At 40.5% G+C, this 21,990-nt stretch overlaps 1 protein-coding gene and 1 long non-coding RNA gene across 4 annotated transcripts in view; both read right to left on the bottom strand.

Annotated features, from left to right (window-relative positions):
• Positions 1 to 21,990, bottom strand: part of LOC306980135 — an 857,770-nt gene that overhangs the window by 37,537 nt on the left and 798,243 nt on the right. The gene's annotated exons all lie outside the window — the stretch shown is intronic.
• Positions 1 to 21,990, bottom strand: part of ppp1r16b (protein phosphatase 1, regulatory subunit 16B) — a 184,348-nt gene that overhangs the window by 36,695 nt on the left and 125,663 nt on the right. For all 3 annotated transcript variants that reach the window (XM_079579284.1, XM_079579285.1, XM_079579286.1), the window contains exon 3: positions 16,669 to 16,739. In XM_079579284.1, the coding sequence (XP_079435410.1) occupies positions 16,669 to 16,739 (71 nt within the window). The remainder of the gene's footprint in view (positions 1 to 16,668; positions 16,740 to 21,990) is intronic.

The raw sequence follows: 21,990 nt of genomic DNA, 5'->3' as shown, positions 1-21,990 counted from the left end.
AGAGACGAGAACAGCCCAAAAGTTTAGTGGCCGATTCCTCTCTCTGACATATTTCCAGTTCCTAAATTCAACTTGTCACATCTTCTCCAAATATAATCAGATTTCCATGTGCTACACATTGTTAGAAACTTTGGAGACTACACTTTCACAAGCTATGTCCCGCTCAAAATGCCCCAAAACCGAGTTGTGTCGCCCGTTCTCATGATGGGTCAAATATTTCTTTAAAAATGTATTGATTATCGTAGTATTGTCGTATCATAAGGTTATTGTTATCGTGAGCCATGTATCGCGTATCGTATCGAATACTCAGAGGTTCCCACCCCTGTTTATGACTGTGCTGAAAAGTAAGCACTAACATACATAACACATACAAACATAATTTGTTACATAAATAACCTTTAACACAGGTTAATTATGTAACCTGGAAATAAACCTGAAATAAACGTGATCTTAAATAAGTTCACGTTTCTCTTCTTCTCGCTGGTTAAAACGTGCCTTGTTTTGTGTTTGTTCTCAGTCCATTTCTGGCACAATAAGATAAGGCAGCTACCAGGACTATAACAGGAATAAATACACACGTCCAGAAAAGAGGAAATGAAATTACTGCATAGATGCGCTGCAGAGATAGCGCGCAGACAGATAAGCGCTGAAAGAGAAACACAACAACAGGTTGAAAATGGTGAATTTCCAGGAATGCATTTAATTGAGGGGAGAACCATGAGCCTTAAGAGCCAACAGGGATCTCAGAGGAGTTCTTGTGACAGCTGCTACTGTGAAAATGACTGATGAGAGCAGATTAATATGCACATTTCCCCTGTTGTTTACGATTGTGAGGGAAAAGAAAACAGAAAACAAGGCTAAATGAGTTTGAGCTGATTAATGATCCTAAATATTATGAGGGGGTTCCAACTTTGAGCATGTTGAGCTATAGATGCAGAATCGCCCATATATGGTCATGCTTGAAAACAGTTATGGGGGAAAACAATTTGAAGAAAAATCTAAACTTTCTCTAATTATTCAAGAACTACTTTAACAAATGCTTAATTATGAATAAAGTTTTCTACTAAAGAAAGATACCAAGACATGGAGAGGAGCAAAGAGCATGCTAACATGTGGCATCATGTACTAATGCTAGTGCTAATGCTAACACTAGCTAGCACTAGCTATGACTGCCGTTTTTTCGCTTCTACTGAACAATCTGCTGTGAATAAATATCCATATGGACCCGATTTAGACTTGACTTTATTTGTATGTTATAAATACGTACATATTTTGCCAGAAAATTGCTAAAAACTGTGAAAAACTGTTTCCCAGAAAATTCTATTTTCCCCCTTGGTGAAGCCAAGCACCTTCCATGACGAGATGCTGTCTGTATCTATTGCACAGTAGTAACATACAGACTAAAAATGTGAGATGTCTGTGCAATTATAATATTATTAAGATTTGAATTGAAACTTGATGAAATCTATAGTCTTATGCTCTGTAGCAGTGATGCGCTAATTTAATCTGAATACTTTTTTCAGTAACGAGTAATCTAATGCATTACTATTTCCAAGCCAGTAATCAGATTAAAGTTAATTTTCCAAATCACAGTGCATTACTATTTTGTAATTTTCATTTGTATAAAGATATATTTGCTTTCTACTAGCATAGCATGGAGTGACGCAACCTATGCCACAAGTCACGTTTTCAGCATGAGGACCACAATATAGAGCCAAGAAATCAATATAAAGGTTCGCTGAACAGTCACAAAGTGTTATCGAGCTTCAAAGACACCTGAAAGGACCCCCACCTGGTGGGAATCGAACCCGGGACCTTCTTGCTGTGAAGCACCAACCCTAACTGCTGCGCCATTGTGCCGCCCAATGCTCCAAAGTGTACATCAAAAAAACACTGGCGCACTGTAGCCTGGTGACTCACTCCTGCTTTCTGTTAAGAGACACAGCAAAACATTTGTCCCACAAGTTTTGTAGCAATCCAGTCACAGCTGTTTATTTTCATGTCTATGACAACCATCGCAAACATTTAAGCATCTTTTGACAGCGTTTGGTGCTTGCCTGTCGATTCTCAATAAATTTGTTTTTCTGTTTCATTTAGTTGTACTCAAATAAGCCGCCATGTTATTACCTCTTTTTTGCTGCTAATTCCTCTGTCAATCCTGCCCTTCAGAAATCCATGAGACCTGACGTTCTTCTTTGTAAAGAAGAGTGCAGTTTTGCAGCCATGTTTACATCAGATAGCCTCGGGGCCGCTGTGGCTAAAGAGGCAGCGTCACCAACACCTGCATGTGACTGAAGACTGAATAAAACAATGTAAAGTGCTTCGACTGAAAACTTATTATACTTAGAATATAATGGGTAGCGAAATGTAAGCACCACGTTCACAAACACTCATGTAAGTTGATGGTTTGAATCCAGCCTTAATTTGCTACTGAAGTTTTACAGACCTTTCGTGTGGCTGCCTCCTAACCCGATGCAATTTCTATGAGAGGCAATCTAATTAGCACTAAAAACTTGGGGCTATTGAAAAAGCAGAGCCTATTAAAAAGGGAGCACCTGTGGCAGAGCCGAGACCTTCTGGAGCTGCCAAAAGCAGAAGTGGCTTTATGAAGAGACTGCTCTATTACTGTCTGCCACTTCCCCATTCAATAACATCAGAAGACACAGACAAATGATTCACCCGAAAGACGCAAGAGCATGACACATACTTAATTTCTAAACTCCGATGGCTATTTCTGCCAGTTGAGCGTCAGAAATAACTTACAGCGGCTTCAGAAAGTTTTCATTCCTCTTTCAATTCATGGTATTTAAAGTGGACATGTCATGAATATGGAGCCTAAACATGGACACATTTTGGGTGCCTCAACTTTGATATTTTACGTTTAAATTTTAAAATAAGTCAAACAAAATCGGGGTCGGATACGGCGTGGTCAGAGCAAGGCACTGACACCGTAGAATAAGACACCGTTACATTTGACGGCTTTGTCCGAGGATCAACTCAAAGCTCTGAATGTTGTGAAATACTACTCCAGGTCTGTCTTTGACGAGGGAACAACGTTAAAACATGGGTTCAAACTCAAGAAAAGTCGGTTTTGCATGATATGTCCACTTTAATTATATAGCAGCAACACAATGTCCTGTACCAGCTTCTCAAGGTTCTTACATGTAAAATTTGTCAACCTTGTAGCTAGACCTCTAAAAACAGTATACCCATTTTCTCTTCGTGCAACCAATTGCCTTCAGAAATTGCCTGATGATTTCTGAATGAGCACATGTTGACCTCATGACTAAATAGAGTCTACCTGTGTGTAATCTAATGTCAGTTCAAATATAGCTGCTCTGTGATAGTCTCAGAGGTCTGTTAAGAGAATATTGGGGAGCAGACAGCATCAGGAAGTCCAAGAACACACCAGAAAGGTCCGGGATAAAGTTGTGAAGAAGTATAAAGCTGGGTTAGGTCAGAGAAAGAACTCTCTGTTAAATACACCATCCAGGATTGGAAAGAGTATGGCATCACTGCGAACCTACCAAGACACGACCATCCTCCTAAACCTACTGACCAAACAAGGACAGCACTGGCCACAGCTGTTCCCAAGAAGCCTATGATGACCCTGGATGAACTGCAGAGAGCTACAGCTCAGGTGGGGGAAACTGTACAAGGGACAACTATTAGTCGTACACTGCACAAATCTGGCCATTATGGAAGAGAGAAGCCACATGGCGGATACAGCAAACATGTGGAAGAAGGTGCTTTGCCCAGATCAGACCAAAATGGCCTAAATGCAAAATGCTATGTTTGGCGTAAAAGTAACACTGCACATCAACCTGAAAACACCCGCCCCACTGTCAAACATGGTGGTGGTAGCATCATGTTCTGGGGGTGCTTTTCTTCAGGAGGGACAGGGAAGATGGTTCGAGTTGATGGGAAGATGGATGGGGCCAAATACAGGGCAATCTTGGACGAAAACATGTTGCAAAAGACTTGAAACTGGGGCGGAAGTTCTTCTTCCAGCAAGACAATGACCCGAAACATAAAGCCAGGGCAACAATAGAATGGTTGAAAGCAAAAAAAAAATCCATACGTTAGAAAGGCCCAAATCCCAAATCCTATCGAGAATGTTTGGAAAGATCTGAAAACTGCGGTTCACAAGCGCTCTCCATCTAATCTAACTAAGCTTGAGCTGTTTTGCAAAGAAGATTGGGCAAAAATTCCAGTCTCAAGATGTGCAGGACTGGTAGAGACCCTAAAAGACTTGCAGCTGTAATTGCAAAAAAAAAAAAAAAAGGCCATTCCACAAAGTAAAAAAGTTAAAAATCATGGATAGATCTCATTTTACTTCACAATTGTGTGTGTCACTTAGTGTGTGTCTTTAACAAAAAATCCAAAATAAATATATTTATGTTCAATGCCGTAGAAAAATGTCGAAAAGTGAAAGGGTGGCGGATACTTATGCAACCCAATGTAAATGTTAATGCTCCTGGACATGTTTAAAAGATGTACCATGAACTCAATTTCACATAAATCCCATATGCATATAATTGCTTACTTGGGCAGGTGAGCGCTGTGCAGTGGCGATTAGCGACGCACTTGAGCTAGCAGGTGGGTTCGAGCGCATAGATTTTGGCGTTGAGCAGATTAGCTTAGTTGTCACAGAGTATAGACTGCCGTCTCCTGAGTTTTGCTGAAGACATCTGTTGTGCCTCTGCGGCTGCCGGGAGCTGCGGATTTGAGCTAATCCACAAAATGTCAGATGTCTTTGACAAGCTTTGTGCTTCCAAGGAGTCTCACAATTGTTGCTTTTACAAGAAGACTCGCGTCAAACTACAGTGGGGAAAACAGTATTTGGTTTCAGAAAATATGCTGTCAAGAAGGACAGGTCAAAAACAACAAAAGCAAAAAGGAAAGAAAAAACAGAAATGCTCGATGGCCTCGGTCTTCTGTCAAAGGACTGCATGATTGTGTGACAGCGCTGGTACAAATGTTACTTAACTATACTACTCTAAACCTGTTAAAACTATTAAAAATATATCAAACTAAAGTATTGCAATTAGATTTCGATTTATGTTTTCCAATTAAGATTACTGCGCACATCGACACACAATCCAGAGCATTTGAGTGTTTTTTCTGCGGCTTTTTCTACTGTGAAGTCTCAATCTGTTCCAGGTCTGACTGACTGGAGCAGTGGTTCACAAACCTTTTTGTCTTGCGGACCCCTTATACCCTTCAGTGGCACTCAGTGTGCCCCCTCCCTCAACGTATTACAGATGTAACAAAAATAGTAAGTAAAATCAAGTAACTCGAGTTGAAGTTGGACACTGGTGTATAAGATGTGCACATAGCTAATGTCATCTAATAAAACACAAGACAATGGGGATAATGAAGGAATGGAATTCTTCTGCACTTTTGCTTGGTTCCATTATTACTATTATCAGTTTATATTTTGCCAAAAGTAACTAAAAAGTAACTCAAGGTAGTGTAACTCAGCTACATTTTTGAAACAGTAATATGTAATACAAACATATTACATTTTTAAAGTAGTAACTACTTATATAAAATATATTATGATTTTAAAGGGGCTAGATGCAAGTTGGCCATTTTATACTCACTACTGCCACCTCAGGTCATGCATGTAACTGCAGCCTCGATATTAAGCTCGTGCATGACGGCAATTCGGACCTGAAGTAACACCTTTTTGAGTGACAGTGCAGGATTTTAGAGGCAGTTGTGGTGAATCTGTCTGGGCTCATTCTACAGGATATTTGCTGGAACACGTAGTGGGAGGAAAATACATAATTTTAAACTCCATATAGTCCCTATACATTTTACTGCAAAAATATAGCTTTCCTTTCAAAATAATGTTCAGTTCCACTTTCTTTTTAAATCTGATAAAGATCCAAGCACCTCCTGCTAAGTCCCCAAGTGGTCCCCGTACCTCTGGTTGGGAACCACTGGACTGGAGGACAGCTTCATCCACCAGGCTGTGAGGAAACTGAACTCCCCCCTTTCTCTGCTGCCCGTAGTGTGTCCATATCTATTTGATATTGCTGGGTATGTCGTTGACTGTTTTTTTGTACTGATGGATTGAGGGTTTATTTTGATGCTCTGAATGTGGTTTACATGTGAATTGACAATAACGTTGACTGACATGACTGAAGAAACATACAAAAACAGAAACAGTTTTGAAAAAATCCAAGCAGATTTCTATACGAATATTACCCACGGAGACAGGACGTACACGGCCTGCAAGTCTCATGCTAATTCCAATCCTTCAACATGCAGTTTCGATTCACTTGAAATAATCGTGCAGCCCTTCTAGATATTCCTGAGCCCTAAGAGTGGGATTGACAAAGGAGCCGACGTGTCTCTAAAACAGGAGCTCGGGGCATGCAGGGGATGATAAGTGGCCTGGCTGACAGGAGCATGAATCAGGCTGTGGTGGAGAACAAGAACAAAATAAAGCCTTTTTTTCTCCACAAGTGCATGATTAAATTGTACAAAATAAATGAAATGTGACAACTATTGTCGACAACAACAAGATTGCCAACACATGTTATGTAGATGGTGAGGCGGGTAGTGGGTTTTGGTGACATCAGAAGTAATTTCATGCATCAAGAGCCCTGGTAGAAATTCAATGTCCTGATTTGGTAAATGCTTGAACACTTCACAGATGCACAAGGGAAGTGCTTGGTCAAAGAAATTCTATGTAATAAATAAGTAAACAGATACCAATAAACAGTGTAAATGGGATACATTAGTTGAGGAATATGTTGTAATTTACTCCTTTATGGCTAAAGTATTATGCCTTAAGAGCATGTTCTCATTTGGGCAACTGGCAGCAAATCCTGGTGAACTTAGCTGGTGAATAACACACACTCTGATCCATCATCAAGCCAATTATGTAAAAATCCCTGTTATTAGATAGCCAAAGAGACATAAAACATAATACACCTCGGGCTACAAACTGGTGGATGAAGTGCAGATTAAATATACATAGAATTCTATTTGCTAACATCACAACAACAACGTTTAAGGCAAGGCAACTTTATGTGTGAAACACAATTCATCCAGAGGGTAATTCAAAGTGCTTCAGTTACATCAAGTTTAAACACCAACACAACAAACATGTTATATCACTGTGCTAAACTTTACACTTCAGTGACTATTTGTTAAAGTGGGCCCATCCCTTTCTATATACTGCATACTGCTCCCTGCTGGCTAGTGCTGGTACTGTGTGATCCAGATCCATGACCGATGCAGATGAGCAAATTAAGTTTAAGGTTGAGGTACCGTTTCAGAGGATCAGAGGATACAGAGGGAAGCCAGTCAAGTTTCTTCCAAGTGCTTCAGTTTCCCCGTCCTCAAAGGTCATGTGGGTCAGGTTGACACACAGTGGCAGCGCGGCTCAGTCGCAGCAGCTCAGGACTGACACCGGAACACTGTTTTGTTGTAGGCTTGTACAATGACAATAAAGCACTTACCTACTCACTTAATTTATTACAGATACATTTTGTCCTATGCATTGAACCCAACCATCAGTTGCATTAAGTCAAGGAGTAGAGGGACCCCCTTCTTCAGATCACAAGGTCCATTGTCAGGAATGGCAAAAGGATTTGCCCTTTTCTTTCATTTGCTGCAGTTCCCTTTTGGGAGACTGAAGCAAACTGGCTGGTTACACGTCGAATTGACTGAGACTATTTGGTAGGTTGGTAGGGAAGTAGGTCCTGAAGTAAATAGCCTTTCTCACCGGCATGGAGAGTTGGCATTTGGCAACCTGTTGCCGCTGGAAATGGTTCGATTTCAATGGAGACTGACACGTTTCTGCACAGTCTCAAGCAGTGGCGACATTGCAGAGACTATATGTCGTCTGAAACCTGTGAGACTTTTCTACGACGCCCTTGCAATTTCTCTGAGACCTGTCGGATACCAGGAGATCTTAAAGGGACATAACGAAGATGTCGCAAAGAAGTCACAGAGACATCTCTTTAACTGAGAGGACGTCTCAGAGACGTCACCGCAACTTAGCTGTCATGTTGGAGAGACGTCACCGAGACATCGCAGTGATGTCATTTGGTCGCGTAGAGGAGCAACGTCTCCTCCGGTGATATAGGCCCTTAAGTACTTAAGTAAGTACGTAATAAAGTACGTAGTATGCAAAAAAAAATCTTTAATTGTGTTAAATTGACAGCATGAGTCAGATCTGGCTTTGGAATTGAGGGACAGCGTGTTCCTGAGAGCTGACACAGCAGCACACCAAAACATACAAGAAGAACTTCACATTTCAACAATTTTCCAATAACAAATCCAAGTCAAACTGAAAATTGGCACAATTAAATCTAAACGGGAGAATAAATTGAATTTCTGTCTGTGCCAAGCAGCTGGTACACGAGTGCAGTCACTAAATGAGCTTTTTACACTCGAGAACTACTTCAGCATCTGCCGCACACTCACCTTTTTATCATGACTCAAATTACTTCTATACAGTGTCGGCCAATTTGACATAACTTGGATAACTAAGATCCCATGTTTAGATAATTTTGATGGCTTGGTACAGGGGAATAGCAATTAGTGAACTTATAAAACTGGACACTTAAATGCCAACCTTGAATGCTGCTGAACTTATAAAGAGACTGTACAAGTGTAGCCTTCATAGCGGCACCACTTCATAGCGCCACAGACCATTCCAGGAGATGATTAGTGCAGTTAAAAGTCCGCCTCCATCTCCAATGCCTGAGTCCCAGTCATCTCTGCATAAATATTTCACTGGGGGAGTCACTTAATGCGTTAAAAGTGATGTCTGTGTGCGATGATATAGCCAAAGTTAAAGCAGAAACTGAAGCAAAAGTCAATAACTACGTTTGAAAGAGACTGTCAAGTTGCAAAGGGTAACAGCAAGAAACACATGTAGCCAAACTGACATAAAATATTTAGCCCAAAAAATCTTCTACCATAAGACCAGACGCTTGTTTCTGTTGGGAATCGAGCCGGTCCTGACAATCTGGACAGAAGATGCAGAAACAGGACTGATTCAGACCTAAGCCAAACTGACGCTCTCCTGGTACTGTCAGGGTTTGGGGAAAATCTCCTGACATTATTCTGATATCATTCACAAGGGAACTATGAGTAAATGTGATAATGCCCTCACAGTCACAGGGACAAATCAGAGCCACCTGTTGCTACGTATTAAAAACATGACGTTGGATGTGAATACTTGACTGTAGGAAACGTCTGTGCTCATTGAGGCTTTAATTTATCTCAGAGCTAACAGTTCTCCAGTGAATTTTTTGCTTCTGGCACGATGTTTTTAACATGATGCTAGTGATTGTCAGTACTCAGTAACTCACTGCCTGCCATGTAATCTTGAGCTATTTATTTGTTTGGACTAGAGCACTGCTACTAACTCATGGGGAAAAAACGGCAAAGGAAGAGCCGCGCCTCCTGAGGAATTCACTCAGAAGTCAGTTTTCCATGTACTATACAACCAAAATAAATGGAGCAGCAGATACTTTGAAAATACTTGGATAACTGTGGAACTTAAAGAAGAGCTAAGTAACTTGTTTACCTTAATAAATCCTTTCCGTAGTCCCACTGGGGGTAATACAAGTGTTAAAGGGATGATTGGGGGTGGGGTCTTTCATCTTCCACTTGCAGCTTTGCCTGCACCAGGTCGGAGGTGCAATACACACTAATGGCATCATGAAGAAGAAGCTAACAGGCTAACGGGCAAAGCTAACAAGCGCCACTTAAACAGTATTTACAGCCAAGTTTGAGTGAAAAAAATGACCTCCATTGTGTAATCGGATGTATAATATCCCTCTCTTCCTTTTCTTTTCTGTCAGCGTAGTATTTACTCTCACGGACAATTAATGAGTAAAAACACACAACATGCTAAAACACCTGCAGTGGTGCTTATGGCCTCTAGGGGCATGAGTTACTTAGTTCTGCTTTAAGTGGATTCCACCACTTATTTCCAGATTCCAGTGGACCAGAGCCATGGACAATTGAACTTACCGAAAGAAAATTGATTTAGTTTCCTTTTAATACTTATATAATACGAATACTATATAATACTACAATATTTACCTAAATCTTTGAAGAATGTGTTTTACATGTTGTAACACACAATAACAAAATGCATCAACAAACGTGACTTGATAGTTGTGTCTCCAAAACCGCAATCAAGTCTGATTCATTACAGAAACCTTCATCTTCACCGACATCTCACATCTGCAGCCAATAAAAATATAAATGATTTGACTTTTTCTTGCACATGGGTTTAATATACGCCGTGTCTCACCTGAAAACCTGTAGCTGTCAACAAATGTCACTGAAGGTCTCAGGTGTATCACAAAAGAGCGATATTCAAAGCTCAAAACATTAAAGTTGTCAAGGATTAGAACTTTTGTAATAAAAGGGCTCATCGTTTTCTTCAGACAGCGTGAATAATCCCTCCTACACATGTCATCTGATAAAAAGGTCTTCTTTATCTGCACCACCAGCTTCACGACATTTTTCCCCTCTCAAATCCAACACTGTAAATCCGCAGCCTTCATCAAATATTAAGCTGCTCTTACGGACTGGTGATACAGATAAATAATATATGTTAGTCTATCAATGTTGACGCACTGACAGTAGTACAAATGATTCCCAAGAGGTGCGTCAGGGCCAAAAAAAAGTCTCACAGGGAGGTTGGAAATGTCTTCTATCAGCATTCATTTATCCTATACTTGTTGTAAGATTGTCCCGACAGCTCCCGGCCCAAGACACAAAACAATGAGCACAGTTTTTTCTTGTTTGGACTCACTATTATAACTTTTCACCCTCACATTAATTCATTTCCCCCCCCACAGATTATTTCTCAAAGATAATAAAAACAACCAATCAAAAGTTAGATCAGAATCAGGCAGTATTTTTTTCCTTTTTTATAATGCATTTGGAAAGAAATGTTCTGTGGAAAAGCCTTGAGACCAGTGTGGCCACAGATTACTTGAAAAAGTCATTTGATTCCAGATTCCTGATTACTCCTTTAAATAGCTACTTTAATGATTACTTGATTTTAAAAGTAACTAAGTCAGATTACGAGTTGCATTATTAGTTACATTAAGCAGCTGACATCACCTCCCTCGCCTCAAAAGGCAAACGACAATGTTTTGCCAATACTCGCGTTATTGCAAGTGCATTTTTCCCCCCAGTTATTTCTATTATCATTTTCCAACAGTTTTATACAAATCACTTACATGCATGCTATGTGTATGTGTGTGAATGTAAACAGAAAAGGAAAAAACAAAACAAAAAATATTAAGTAAAAATAAATAACTAAATTAAATTGGCTATTAGTCCAAATGTACTTATTATAATAGTTAATAAAAGGTTGCCTAATTGAGTAAAATATTTGTTCTTTCTTCCTCAAAGAATATGTATTTTTTGCCAAAGTGTCTCTCTCTCTGGAAAAAAATAAAATAAAATGGGGTTCAAAATCTAGGAGTAATCATGACTTAGACTTAGAGAGACATATCCATGCATTTGTCTCCAGCAGGTTAGACTACTGTAACGGCTGCTCACTGGCCTCTCTAAACTGTCAGACAGTCCTGACAAGAACCAGGAAATACGACCATATTAGTCCAGTGCTCCGGTCTCTGCACTGGCTTCCTGTCACTCAGAGAATAGAATTAAAAACAGCTCTGCTTGTTACAAGTCTTTTCATGGTTTAGCGTCGAAGTACATCTCTGACGTGTTACAGCCGTATGAACCATCTCGGGCCCTGAGAACTTCAGGGAGGGGCCTCCTGGTGGTTCCCAGAGTCAGGACTAAACACGGTGAGGCTGCGTTTCAGTTTCATGCAGCTAAAATCTGGAACAGTCTTCATGAGGAGACAGGCCTCAACTCTGACAATGTTCAAATCCAGGCTGAAAACAGTTCTTTTTGCTCATGCATATGACAACTGAAAGTATTTTATCTGCACTCTTGCCTTTTACTGTAATTGATTAATTTCATGTTGATGTTTTATTGTTTTTATCTGTTTTCTTGTAGCTTTATGAGACTGTGAAGCACTTTGAATTGCCATGTGTATGAATTGTGCTCTACAAACAAACCTGCCTTGCCAATTGTAAGAATTGCATTACGTCTCTAAGAAGGTTTTGATGAGTAGGAGGAATTTTATTTTTCCAGTTTAGTAAAATTAGACATCTGGCTAGAAACATCACAAAACACAATACATTCATTTGTGAGCTGTCCAAATGTATGTCAGCAGGTACAACACCAAATAGTGACATTACTGGATCTGCTGGGAGTCTAACATTGAAAATTACTGACAAAGTCTCAATTATTTTAGTCCAATAGAGGGTGAAATGGGGACAGTTCCAAAATGTATGTAACAATGAAGCGGGGGCATCGCCACAACGTTCACAAGAGGCATCCACTCCCGGAAACATCCTGGACAGTCTTTGTTTGGAAAGGTGCAATCGATGTAGGATTTTAAACTGCAGCAGACCGTGTCTGATACAAACTGAAGAGGAGTGGACTAAGTCTTTACTCCAAGTATCTTTTATATGGTCAAGCGCAGTTGTACAATCTATCTGTGAAAGGTTATTAAATACTCCAGAAATAGATCCTTTTTTGAGTTGTTCAATAATACATTGTTCATAGGACATACTTCAGGTTGATTGGGAAAACAGGGAAATGTTGCCTTAGTAAAATTGTGTATTTTAAAAAGTCTTATCAATATTAAATTTATGTTTTAATTTCTCAAATGTTGGAAATAATTTGTCAATGAAAAGGTCTATAATTGTGTGCACTCCTTTAAGGTCCCATTGTTGAAATGATTGTAAGTGCATTTTTAACATCAACAAAGCTGCCATAGATTCAGAATAGTAACGTATTTCCATCTCTCTCCTCTCCCACTGTTGTCTACGTTTATGTCATGAGTTTTCTTCATGCTGAAAATGTGACTTGTAGCAGACGTTATGTTACTCCACGAGAAGCAAAAGAGAAAAGAAGTATATATATTTCCTAAGGAAAATGACAGAATAGTAACTCACAGTGAATTGGAAAAGTAACTTTAATCTGATAACTGGTCTGGAAAAAGTGATGTGTTAGATTACTAGATTAGAGTAACTCATTATTAATGGAACAGGCCACCGTTTTTACATACTGAGATATGTTCTTACCTGAGCTTAGACGAGTTGATGCGTACCTGTCTGGTCTTAGCGAGTGCACTCAGCAAAACGACTAAAAATGTTGTTAGTATTTGGCCTCTACCAGCATATTCCTATAGCTGCAAACGGGGTGAACATAGAAGTGACCAAGCTCTTCCATGGGCATAAAGACCAGACAGGTATGTATCGTCTACGCTCAGGTAAGAACATATCTCAGTGTGGAAGAACGGTGGCCTGTTCGTTTAAAGCAGTACTAAGTAACGTGTTTGCCTTAATAAATCCTTTTCGTAGTCCCTGTGGGGGTAATACAAGTGTTTATGGGATGATTGGAGGGTCTTTCATCTCTCCCTGGTGTCTCTGACCAGAAAACCATGTTTGGTTGCGGAGAAAGCAATACACACTAATGGAATCACGAAGAAGAAGCTAACATGCTAACGGGCAAAGCTAACTGCGGGCTAACGTCACTTTAAACAGTATTTACAGCCAGGTTTGAGTGAAAAAAAATATTTCCATTGTAAAATTGGATGCACAGTAACCCTCTCTCCCTTCGCCTTTCCTGTCAGCGTAGTATTTACTCTCCAAGACAATTAATAAGTTAAAAAATCGTAACTTGCTACTACAGGGGGAAGAGTTACTTAGTACTGCTTTAAGTAACTCGTTACTGACATCACTGCTTATGACTCAATGAAAATGGTCTCTTAAAGCGGCCCAAATTTCCCTTAGAGAGCATGCCAAAAGGGGAGCTGGCACTGAAAAAGCATCAATGACGGTAAAAGGTTCCTGTGGTGCGTGAATGCCTATTATCTTGCGTTTAAAGGAAGAAATGACCCCAAGTACCACCTAAAGAAGCCCATGTTTGAGGCTTTGAGCTCCACTGGTCTATGTCATAAAGCGTCACAAGATAAATTCTGACTTGTGACTTTGTGCACTCATCACAAAATCCCTTCCATCAGTCTTCCTTCCACCATGCATTTTGCTTAAATCGCGTCCAGCAGGGAATTGAAACGTTTCCTGTGGAAGACGGCGTGCAGCCTGACCCGTTGAAACAGCCCATTACACGGACATAGGTGCAGCCAGGGATAAAGGTCAAAGTGATCTTTTGGCAGTCCGCGGCCCACTGCTCTAAACGCTGTCTGCAGCGGAGGAGACTGATGGATCTCAATTCTCATTTCCAGCGCCTCCTCACAGCAGGAGCCTGAATATTACACTTAGAGCAGTAAAACGATGAGAGACAGCTATGTTTATCCGAGAGGAGAGGAAGGCTTATAAATGACCAGACTGGATGAGAAACGACAGACAAAATCCCTAGTGTGAAAAAGAGAGTCTGTCAGTGTAACCGTCAGGGGAACACAAATGTGACACTGCTTTTTTTCCCTACAAGTCTGAGGATATATATTCTGATTGTTTAGATCAAAAGTTAAAGATAGTTTATTTCTCAAAGCATATAGAGTTTAAATTATGGATAATGTTATCACAATAAGACACTTATAGTAGAAGAAGTGTAGTTCAGCTCAAAGAATATGTGATAAGATAAAGCGTACAAACCCAGACCATGTCTTAAATCAGACATCCACATTCAGAGATAAATAATGAGATAAGAACATTGACAATTTCCAGTTCAATGTGGTCTCCAGACATTTGATGTTGTGACTTAAAAGTGGCGAAGGAATGAACAAGAAGCTTTCTAGCAAGTTAACACATTTGCACTTTCTGGAAGCGCTTGTTTGATGTTATAAACCCAGAAAACCCACAAGCACAAGTGCGTTAGAAAGTAAAAGCAGAATTTGTAATATGTTTACTCGTTCTAAAGACATTATGTGGGTTACATCCGGAAAAAAGAAGAAAAAGGAAAACAAAAACATCTCATCTCAGCAACGATCACAAAGAGTGCATCTACTGTTTAACTATAGAGTATTTTTGTTTTCATTTTTCCTTGTCAGGCGATGTCACAACACTCCTGTTTCTTGACAGAGTATTTCAACATGCTTTGGAATCACTAACAGGAAGTGTGCTGGGCGCTAATTGGGCACCAAGTGTCTTTGGGCAAGACACTTCCTCTATATTGCCAAGGGAATGATTGGCAAACGTTTGTTGTTAGCAATTGGCAGCCATGTATCCATTAGTCGGCCCTGCAGCAGATGTGGCTCATCATCATCAAGTGTGCAGAGTGAATTCAGAAACTGGGCGCGATACAGGTGAAACTCGGAAAATTACAATATCGTTAAAAAGTGCGTTAATTTCTGGTATTCCACTTAAACTGTGAAACTACTATATGATAGACCAGGGTGTCAAACTCATTTGGGTCGCGGGCCGAAATTCAGCTCCCACAGTGGGTCACAGGCCACATATAATAGAGAAACTTTTTCCAATAAATGAATGATTATAACCTGTGATTTGGTCAAAGCCACAACTTGACTGTAGCTTCATTAACAACGGCTTACACTTTTATTGCACTTTACAAGCCTGTGTCACAAGTGCCTCAAAGTACTACAGTCTAGTCAGTACTTATAGTCATTATTCATTCACTCCACACTTGGTAATGGTTCTCTGTTATTCTAGCCACAGCCGCCCTGGGGCAGACAGTCCATTTACCTGGCTATATAATGTGTGGAACTCTTTCCTCTTTTTAAATGTAGTGCCCCCTAGTGGCTAGAATGAGCATTCTGGTTATTCTTTAAAAAATCATAACCCTGCACAGGAATGGGCTAGAGAATTTATGCTCTACAGGGCAGGGGCCAGATTAAATCATCTCTCGGGTCAGATCAGGCCCGCGGGCCGTATGTTTGACATCCCTGTAATAGACTCATTGCATTTAAAGTGAGATGTATTACTGTAGCTCAGCCCCAAATTAAAAATCTCATAAATTTAGAATTGAAAATGGACTGGACTAATTATCAACAAAGGCTTGACATATAATGTAATGAGCCTATATCATAAATTGGTTTCACATTTTAAGTTGAAGAATTACAGAAATAAATGAACTTCTGAACAATATTCTAATTTTCCTAATTTCACCTGTATAAGTGCAAGGCATTATAAGCACTGGGTTGGGGGGGGAGTCCTGTGCACACACCCATAATGTTCATTTTTCGCCTCTTATCTTCAAGAAAAGTCTAAATTAATTTAAACAACATGATTTGGATTTAAAGGAAGGGTATATATGCATAATCTAAAAAGTGACACTATAACTACAACTGAACCTGGATTGCTTTAATGTGCACATTGAAGGAACAAACACAATAATATTATGAACACGCTCCACCTCATTTGAAACTTTCAGCAATAAGTCATTGACAGGAGGCCTGAAATGGCACTAATTTGGACTTGAGTGGAGACGAGTGCAGGGATTCTGAAGGGGGTTTAGTAAATGAATCTGGCAACCCAAAATGTGGGACTTATTCTGTTTTCCAATCTGGTAATTGGCTCCAGAAACCGAGAAAAAAAAGAGTAAATATCGAGGGACACAAATGGTTATAAAATATTCCGAACATAAACAACAAAGAGTATAAGAGCTTACCTGATGCAGAGCGGTGAGGCCGTCTTCATTGCACAGATCCGGGCTCACGTTGTTCCTCAGCAGGTGCCGCACTGAACGAAAAGAGGCAGAAGAGGAAGGCATTAACGGCTAGAAAACACAAAGTCAGGGGTAGAAGTGGATTTCTCCTGGGGCTCCCGTTGTGGCTGCCTTTGCTCATTCAAAACGATTAAAAGTCTAATTGTGTTTCTTTCTCCACTTGCACAAATAACAAGCATGAAGCCAATCAGAGGGATCCCACGACTGCAGGCGATACGGCCGAGCAGGCCAAATCAATACTGACGGCTGGATTGTGCACAGACAACGAACATGATAGGATTTCTGAAAGCTCAATTCACTGTAATTGCTACGAGATGAGACGATGATAGTACCAATCCGGAGCGGAGAAAGGTAAGCTGTCAAAAGTGTTGGGGATTTGTTGTCACGAGGAAGCAGGAAATGAGAAGACATGTTAAGAAACCACAGTGGCAGCAACAAGTCATTGCAAAGCTCCAATAGAAACTAGTAGACGATGCCTAAATTATTACTGATGAAATAAAACATATTCGAGAGTGTGTGGATATAGAAGTCTGGGCGTCTCTGTTTCGACTGCCACCACCAGTTCAGGCACAAGAAGATGGATGGAACCACAGTAAAATTGCACTCTTTCATTTATAAATCAAACTTATGACATTCAAACAAAGCATTGAAGGCCCTGCACTCCTCTTTCAGTGTTATGTAAAAGCAGACATTGATATTTTACATTATATAACTCCAAATCATTTCTGTGTGGGAAAAAGGAGACTTTTGGTTGGTTTGTGTCTCAAAGTTGGATTGGAGCGCCCTCCGCTGGCAGCAGGTGGAACTGAACGTGCCCAAAAACAATATCTTAATCTACATTTTACCCAATGTCATGGAATTAAACCACTGGGATAAACAAAGCATGACTGCAGAACGGCTCTGGTGGCTTATGGGCTTTAAAAATGCGGAGGACACTTTTCGGATTCTTTCTATGATGCAATATAATCCAGCAAATACTGATCGGATTTTCAGCAGTCGACCAAGGTAAACAGGATGCAAGTAAACTCAAAACTACAGGAATAAAGAAAAATGTTCCCCATATGTTTTTGATGATGATATGAGATGGTTAAAAGCTCATAAGTCACGATAGTGTACATCCCCTTTGATATATAATGGAGAACATGTCATAATACTATGACATAATAATATGTTTGCCATATTTTATTTTACCCGATGCAGATTTTTTTTTTTTTGTGGGATTATTATTGCCCAATGCAAATATGCACAGCCGATATTTTTGGCCAATTTTTCCAAACGTCTAAAATCCTGTGTGTGACGTCAGTGTTGTCAACTATCACAGCCCTTATAAAGCACAAGGGCTGATTTATTCAGGACCTTCTTGTTTATTAGGTGTTTCAGAGGGAGCTTGTTTTAAAGACAAAAATCAGCAAAGTCCAAAAACGGTTAGTGTCTTTCTCTTATGGGTTCAAAATTAACAACATAAAAAATACATAAAATACAATCCGAGGTGTACAAACTTGTTACCAATTTTCATTACAATGTTTCTCAGCTCCTCTGAGGACTAGGAAGTTGTGGGCTCATTATAAAGCCTTGACTGAGCCCTTTCCTATGCAACCAAAGCAATCACTTTCAGTTCCAGAGCTATCAGCTTTAATCAGCATTAGATCGTAAAATATATTATTTTAAATATATTGCTCGGCCTCTAATAGCTTAACTTGACTTAATCTTGGACAGCTTTTTGCAGCATCAATTCTCCACCTTTTGCCTAGAGATGCACCGATCCAGCTTTTGATACCGATACTGGGTTTTGAGTATCTGCCGATACCCAATATTTATAGATACCAAGAGTGGCTTTTTTTTTTTTTAAAGTGGCTTTCTCTGAGTGAAAAATGTAACTGTCTCTTTTCTCCATTTTAAGATCAATAAAGTCATTTTTTTTTTTTGTCCTGATATTATGGATACATTAGCCTATTGATAAACTCTTGGATAAACATTTAACAAGGATCACTGGACTCTTCTTGTTTGATGTGATTGAATTCCCCAGGTTCTTAGCTTTCCAATGATATACAGCATGTCCATATCCACTTAGATTTAGGTGGTAAAAGTAATGTTTTTAAGGCGTTGAGAGCCAAAACTGGCATCGGTTCAGTATCAGATATTTGCAGCCGATACCAGATATCGTTTTTCGATGACAGAACATTACAAATTCAAAACCCAAGGTCAATTACGTGTGTCCCAGTTTGACTCTTTTGGAGGATGAGAAAACAAGCTCACCTTGACCGAGACGGGGCAGTTGCGCACATTATAATCTGCTCTCGCTACAAATTGCTCACTGATCACATAAATAACTTCCGGTCTTAGAAAAGCTAATCTGGTTCGGGCATGCTGTGTGAATTAGACCCAAGTTGATACAGCAGAGCCCTCACTCTGACAGTATCCAATAAGCATCAAACAGCAGCAGAATAACAGGAATCCACTGGCATAGATTAGTGAACCACCCTCTAGTGTGTCCCCCCCCAGCCCCTCTTGTTTTCATGATGTATTTAGCTAATGTGTTTTCTCTCGCTCAGATGCGCGGACGTGATCATTATCTACCCTCTCTCCTCCAGCGTCACGGCCTGATTGAACTGTTGTCTGATCGGGACTCAGTAATAAAGGCCGATGGGCAATTCTCCAAAACGGGCAAATCATTTTGTACCTGTGGTGTTTCCGGCTCTGCAAACGCACATTTTGGCAATTTTCAAAAGAATGAGCGCAGCACCTGTCCACCAGGGGGACGAGAGATGAATGCCATTTCGTGAGGCTGGACAATTTGAGAAAACGTTAAATTGCAATTAGATGAGCATGTTTTTTCAATTATTGCTCAATTCAGAGTGGACATTTTGGAAACCTCAATTAGAATTATAGCTGGGTGCCAAATTTATTTTCTTTTTGATTCTAAAATCTAGAGGTCAATATTGTGGGAGTGAGTTTAATCAATACAATGTGTCCGTGGGCCTTGATTTTTAATTGGTTTAGACTTGGTGACTGATATTCACATGGCCCACACATTCATTTTCAAGTGAGTTATTTTGGAGACTATATTGACCAGCTGGGATAACTGGGACAGAGACTAAAATGGGACAAATCAATGGTTTTGGAGAAATCGCTAGGGACAATTTCCTCATTTTACTGGTACCCCGTCTATAATGTATTTCACCCTCCTGAAAAATGACGACTTCCAAGCTCAGAGTGTTGCAGCTGAATCAACCCACCATTCATTCATTGCCTCATCACTGGCAGCTCTCAAATCACTCAATCACGGCCCTGGCTCAAGCCGCACATTCACGACAACCAGTCACCGCAGTGTCTCTGCTCCAGCCACTCATCGCCCAGGATCCCCTTTTTAAGCTGACCCAGGTCAATCATTCAGCCGTTTCCCAGCTGTGCTACGACCCTCCTCCACCCCTTCCTCCGCCTGGCCTCTCCACGGGCCTGCTCATCGTCGACTGGTCTCCCCGGGTCTCGCCTTCTACCACCATACACATAATATTAATAGACTACGTCCCTTCACTTCTCCCTATTTGCCACAATGACCACGTTCGAGCTAGCCTGGCTAACAGTAGACTAAAATCACAGGTGATATTTAGTCTGGGGACCACCAATTCATTTTCTCATAGGAGAGGTGTGGTTTACGATCGTCCATAGGCGTTTATTGGGCGCTATGAATGTCTATCATCTGCCAATATAGCCAATCGAATCAATCGTATCCGATGACGTATGACGTACCCGATGTAAACTTTCGAGCTAAACTATTTAGAACACGGTCTAAAGCTTGATTGAAAAATGACGTAGCATCTGCTGCTGTCATGTTGGATCCGTAAATAAACTTTTTTTTAATCCGTAAACAAACAAAAGCTTCCGTATATCGAATAGCGCACCATCGTCTTGCCGTCCATCCTCGTTATGTGATTGGTCCCCAAATCCATGCGAAATTTTCGGCCATGGTCCCTGTTAGCCAGGCTAAGTTCGAAGGGGGAAATCATGGTGGATTTGCAGACCCAGCTCTGATGGAGCATGTTCCTTATAAGGGCAAAAGGGCGGGATTGTCACTGTTTGTGTACTTCAGTCGTAGCCACGCCCGCGCCATTAGCACTAACGCTAACGGCCTGTCAATCAAAGTGCGGCCCTCATTAGCATACGAGATTTCTAAAATATTTCTTACGAAAACCAGCCTGGTCCCTGTAATTGTGCCCAACCCAACGTTGTCACAAGAGGAATATCTAGCTGTAGAAAGTTTAGGAAAATTAGGCACCACGCTAAGTTGTTTTTAACGGTAGCTTATGGAAGACTGGCGTGTTCTGCTGCCCCTATATGGAGCTACTGCAGCAATGTCGGCCCCTATAGCATCATGATCGTAAAGCAGTGCAACCAGCGACCATCGGTCCGGACTCTGGTGGAAGATTCTGTCAGTCATTGATTCAACGCCGTGCATTTCATATCGTTAATTCAATCTTCCGCCGAGGTCTGAGCCCCAATCATCATTCATGTTCAATGAAAGTCTCTTAACACCATTATATCACTGGAAGTCTTTTCAGGTTGAAGTGCCATGACAGCTAAAAAGTTACATGAACGTTTCCAGACATAACTCAAAACTTGTTACATAATGTTATATTGAAGGCTGAGACCAAAAGTAATGTTCACATCACTGATGCAGAGATTTTGTTATAGCTTAATCACAAGCCTTACTTCTCCACTGGGGGCTGAAATTGCTGTCTTCATTTCATATCAGAACTCTGTCTAAACTGGTCATCTCCGAGTTGACATGTTGTAATTACCACTTGAAGCGGCGTTCAAAGGCATTTTTCCGAGTCCGAGTTCGGAAATGTACCGGTTACCAGTTGCCGGGACCAGTTGCTTGTAAAGGTATAGTACAGATGATAAGTACAGATGAGAAGAGAGCATATTTTGCAGTTTACAGAAGTTATTTTTAGATAATTGCAGGCAATTGCCAAACTCAATTGCAATTAATCTTGTGGTCGTAGCATTTTTCTTGTATTGTTTATTGTTTCTTCTGTGAATTGTGATCAGCCGTGGGGTCTCATCATTGTATTCCAAAGCACGGTTACATCACTACACTAGCCCCTGCGCAGACTCCAACCTGCGTCCATGGGAATATGGATAAACTGCCTGTGAGGTCACTGCCGGTTTATCCATATTACCAGGGACACTGGGTGTTTCGTCGGATCGCGTGCGGCCCCGCCCCTCCCCGCAAGACCCAGGCGGAACTGATTTCTAATCAAT

This window comes from Gobius niger (genome assembly GCF_951799975.1).
Source record: "Gobius niger genome assembly, chromosome: 20".
NCBI lineage: Eukaryota > Metazoa > Chordata > Actinopteri > Gobiiformes > Gobiidae > Gobius > Gobius niger.
Note: the sequence above shows the minus strand (reverse complement) of the source record. Positions and strands in the feature narration are given on the sequence as shown.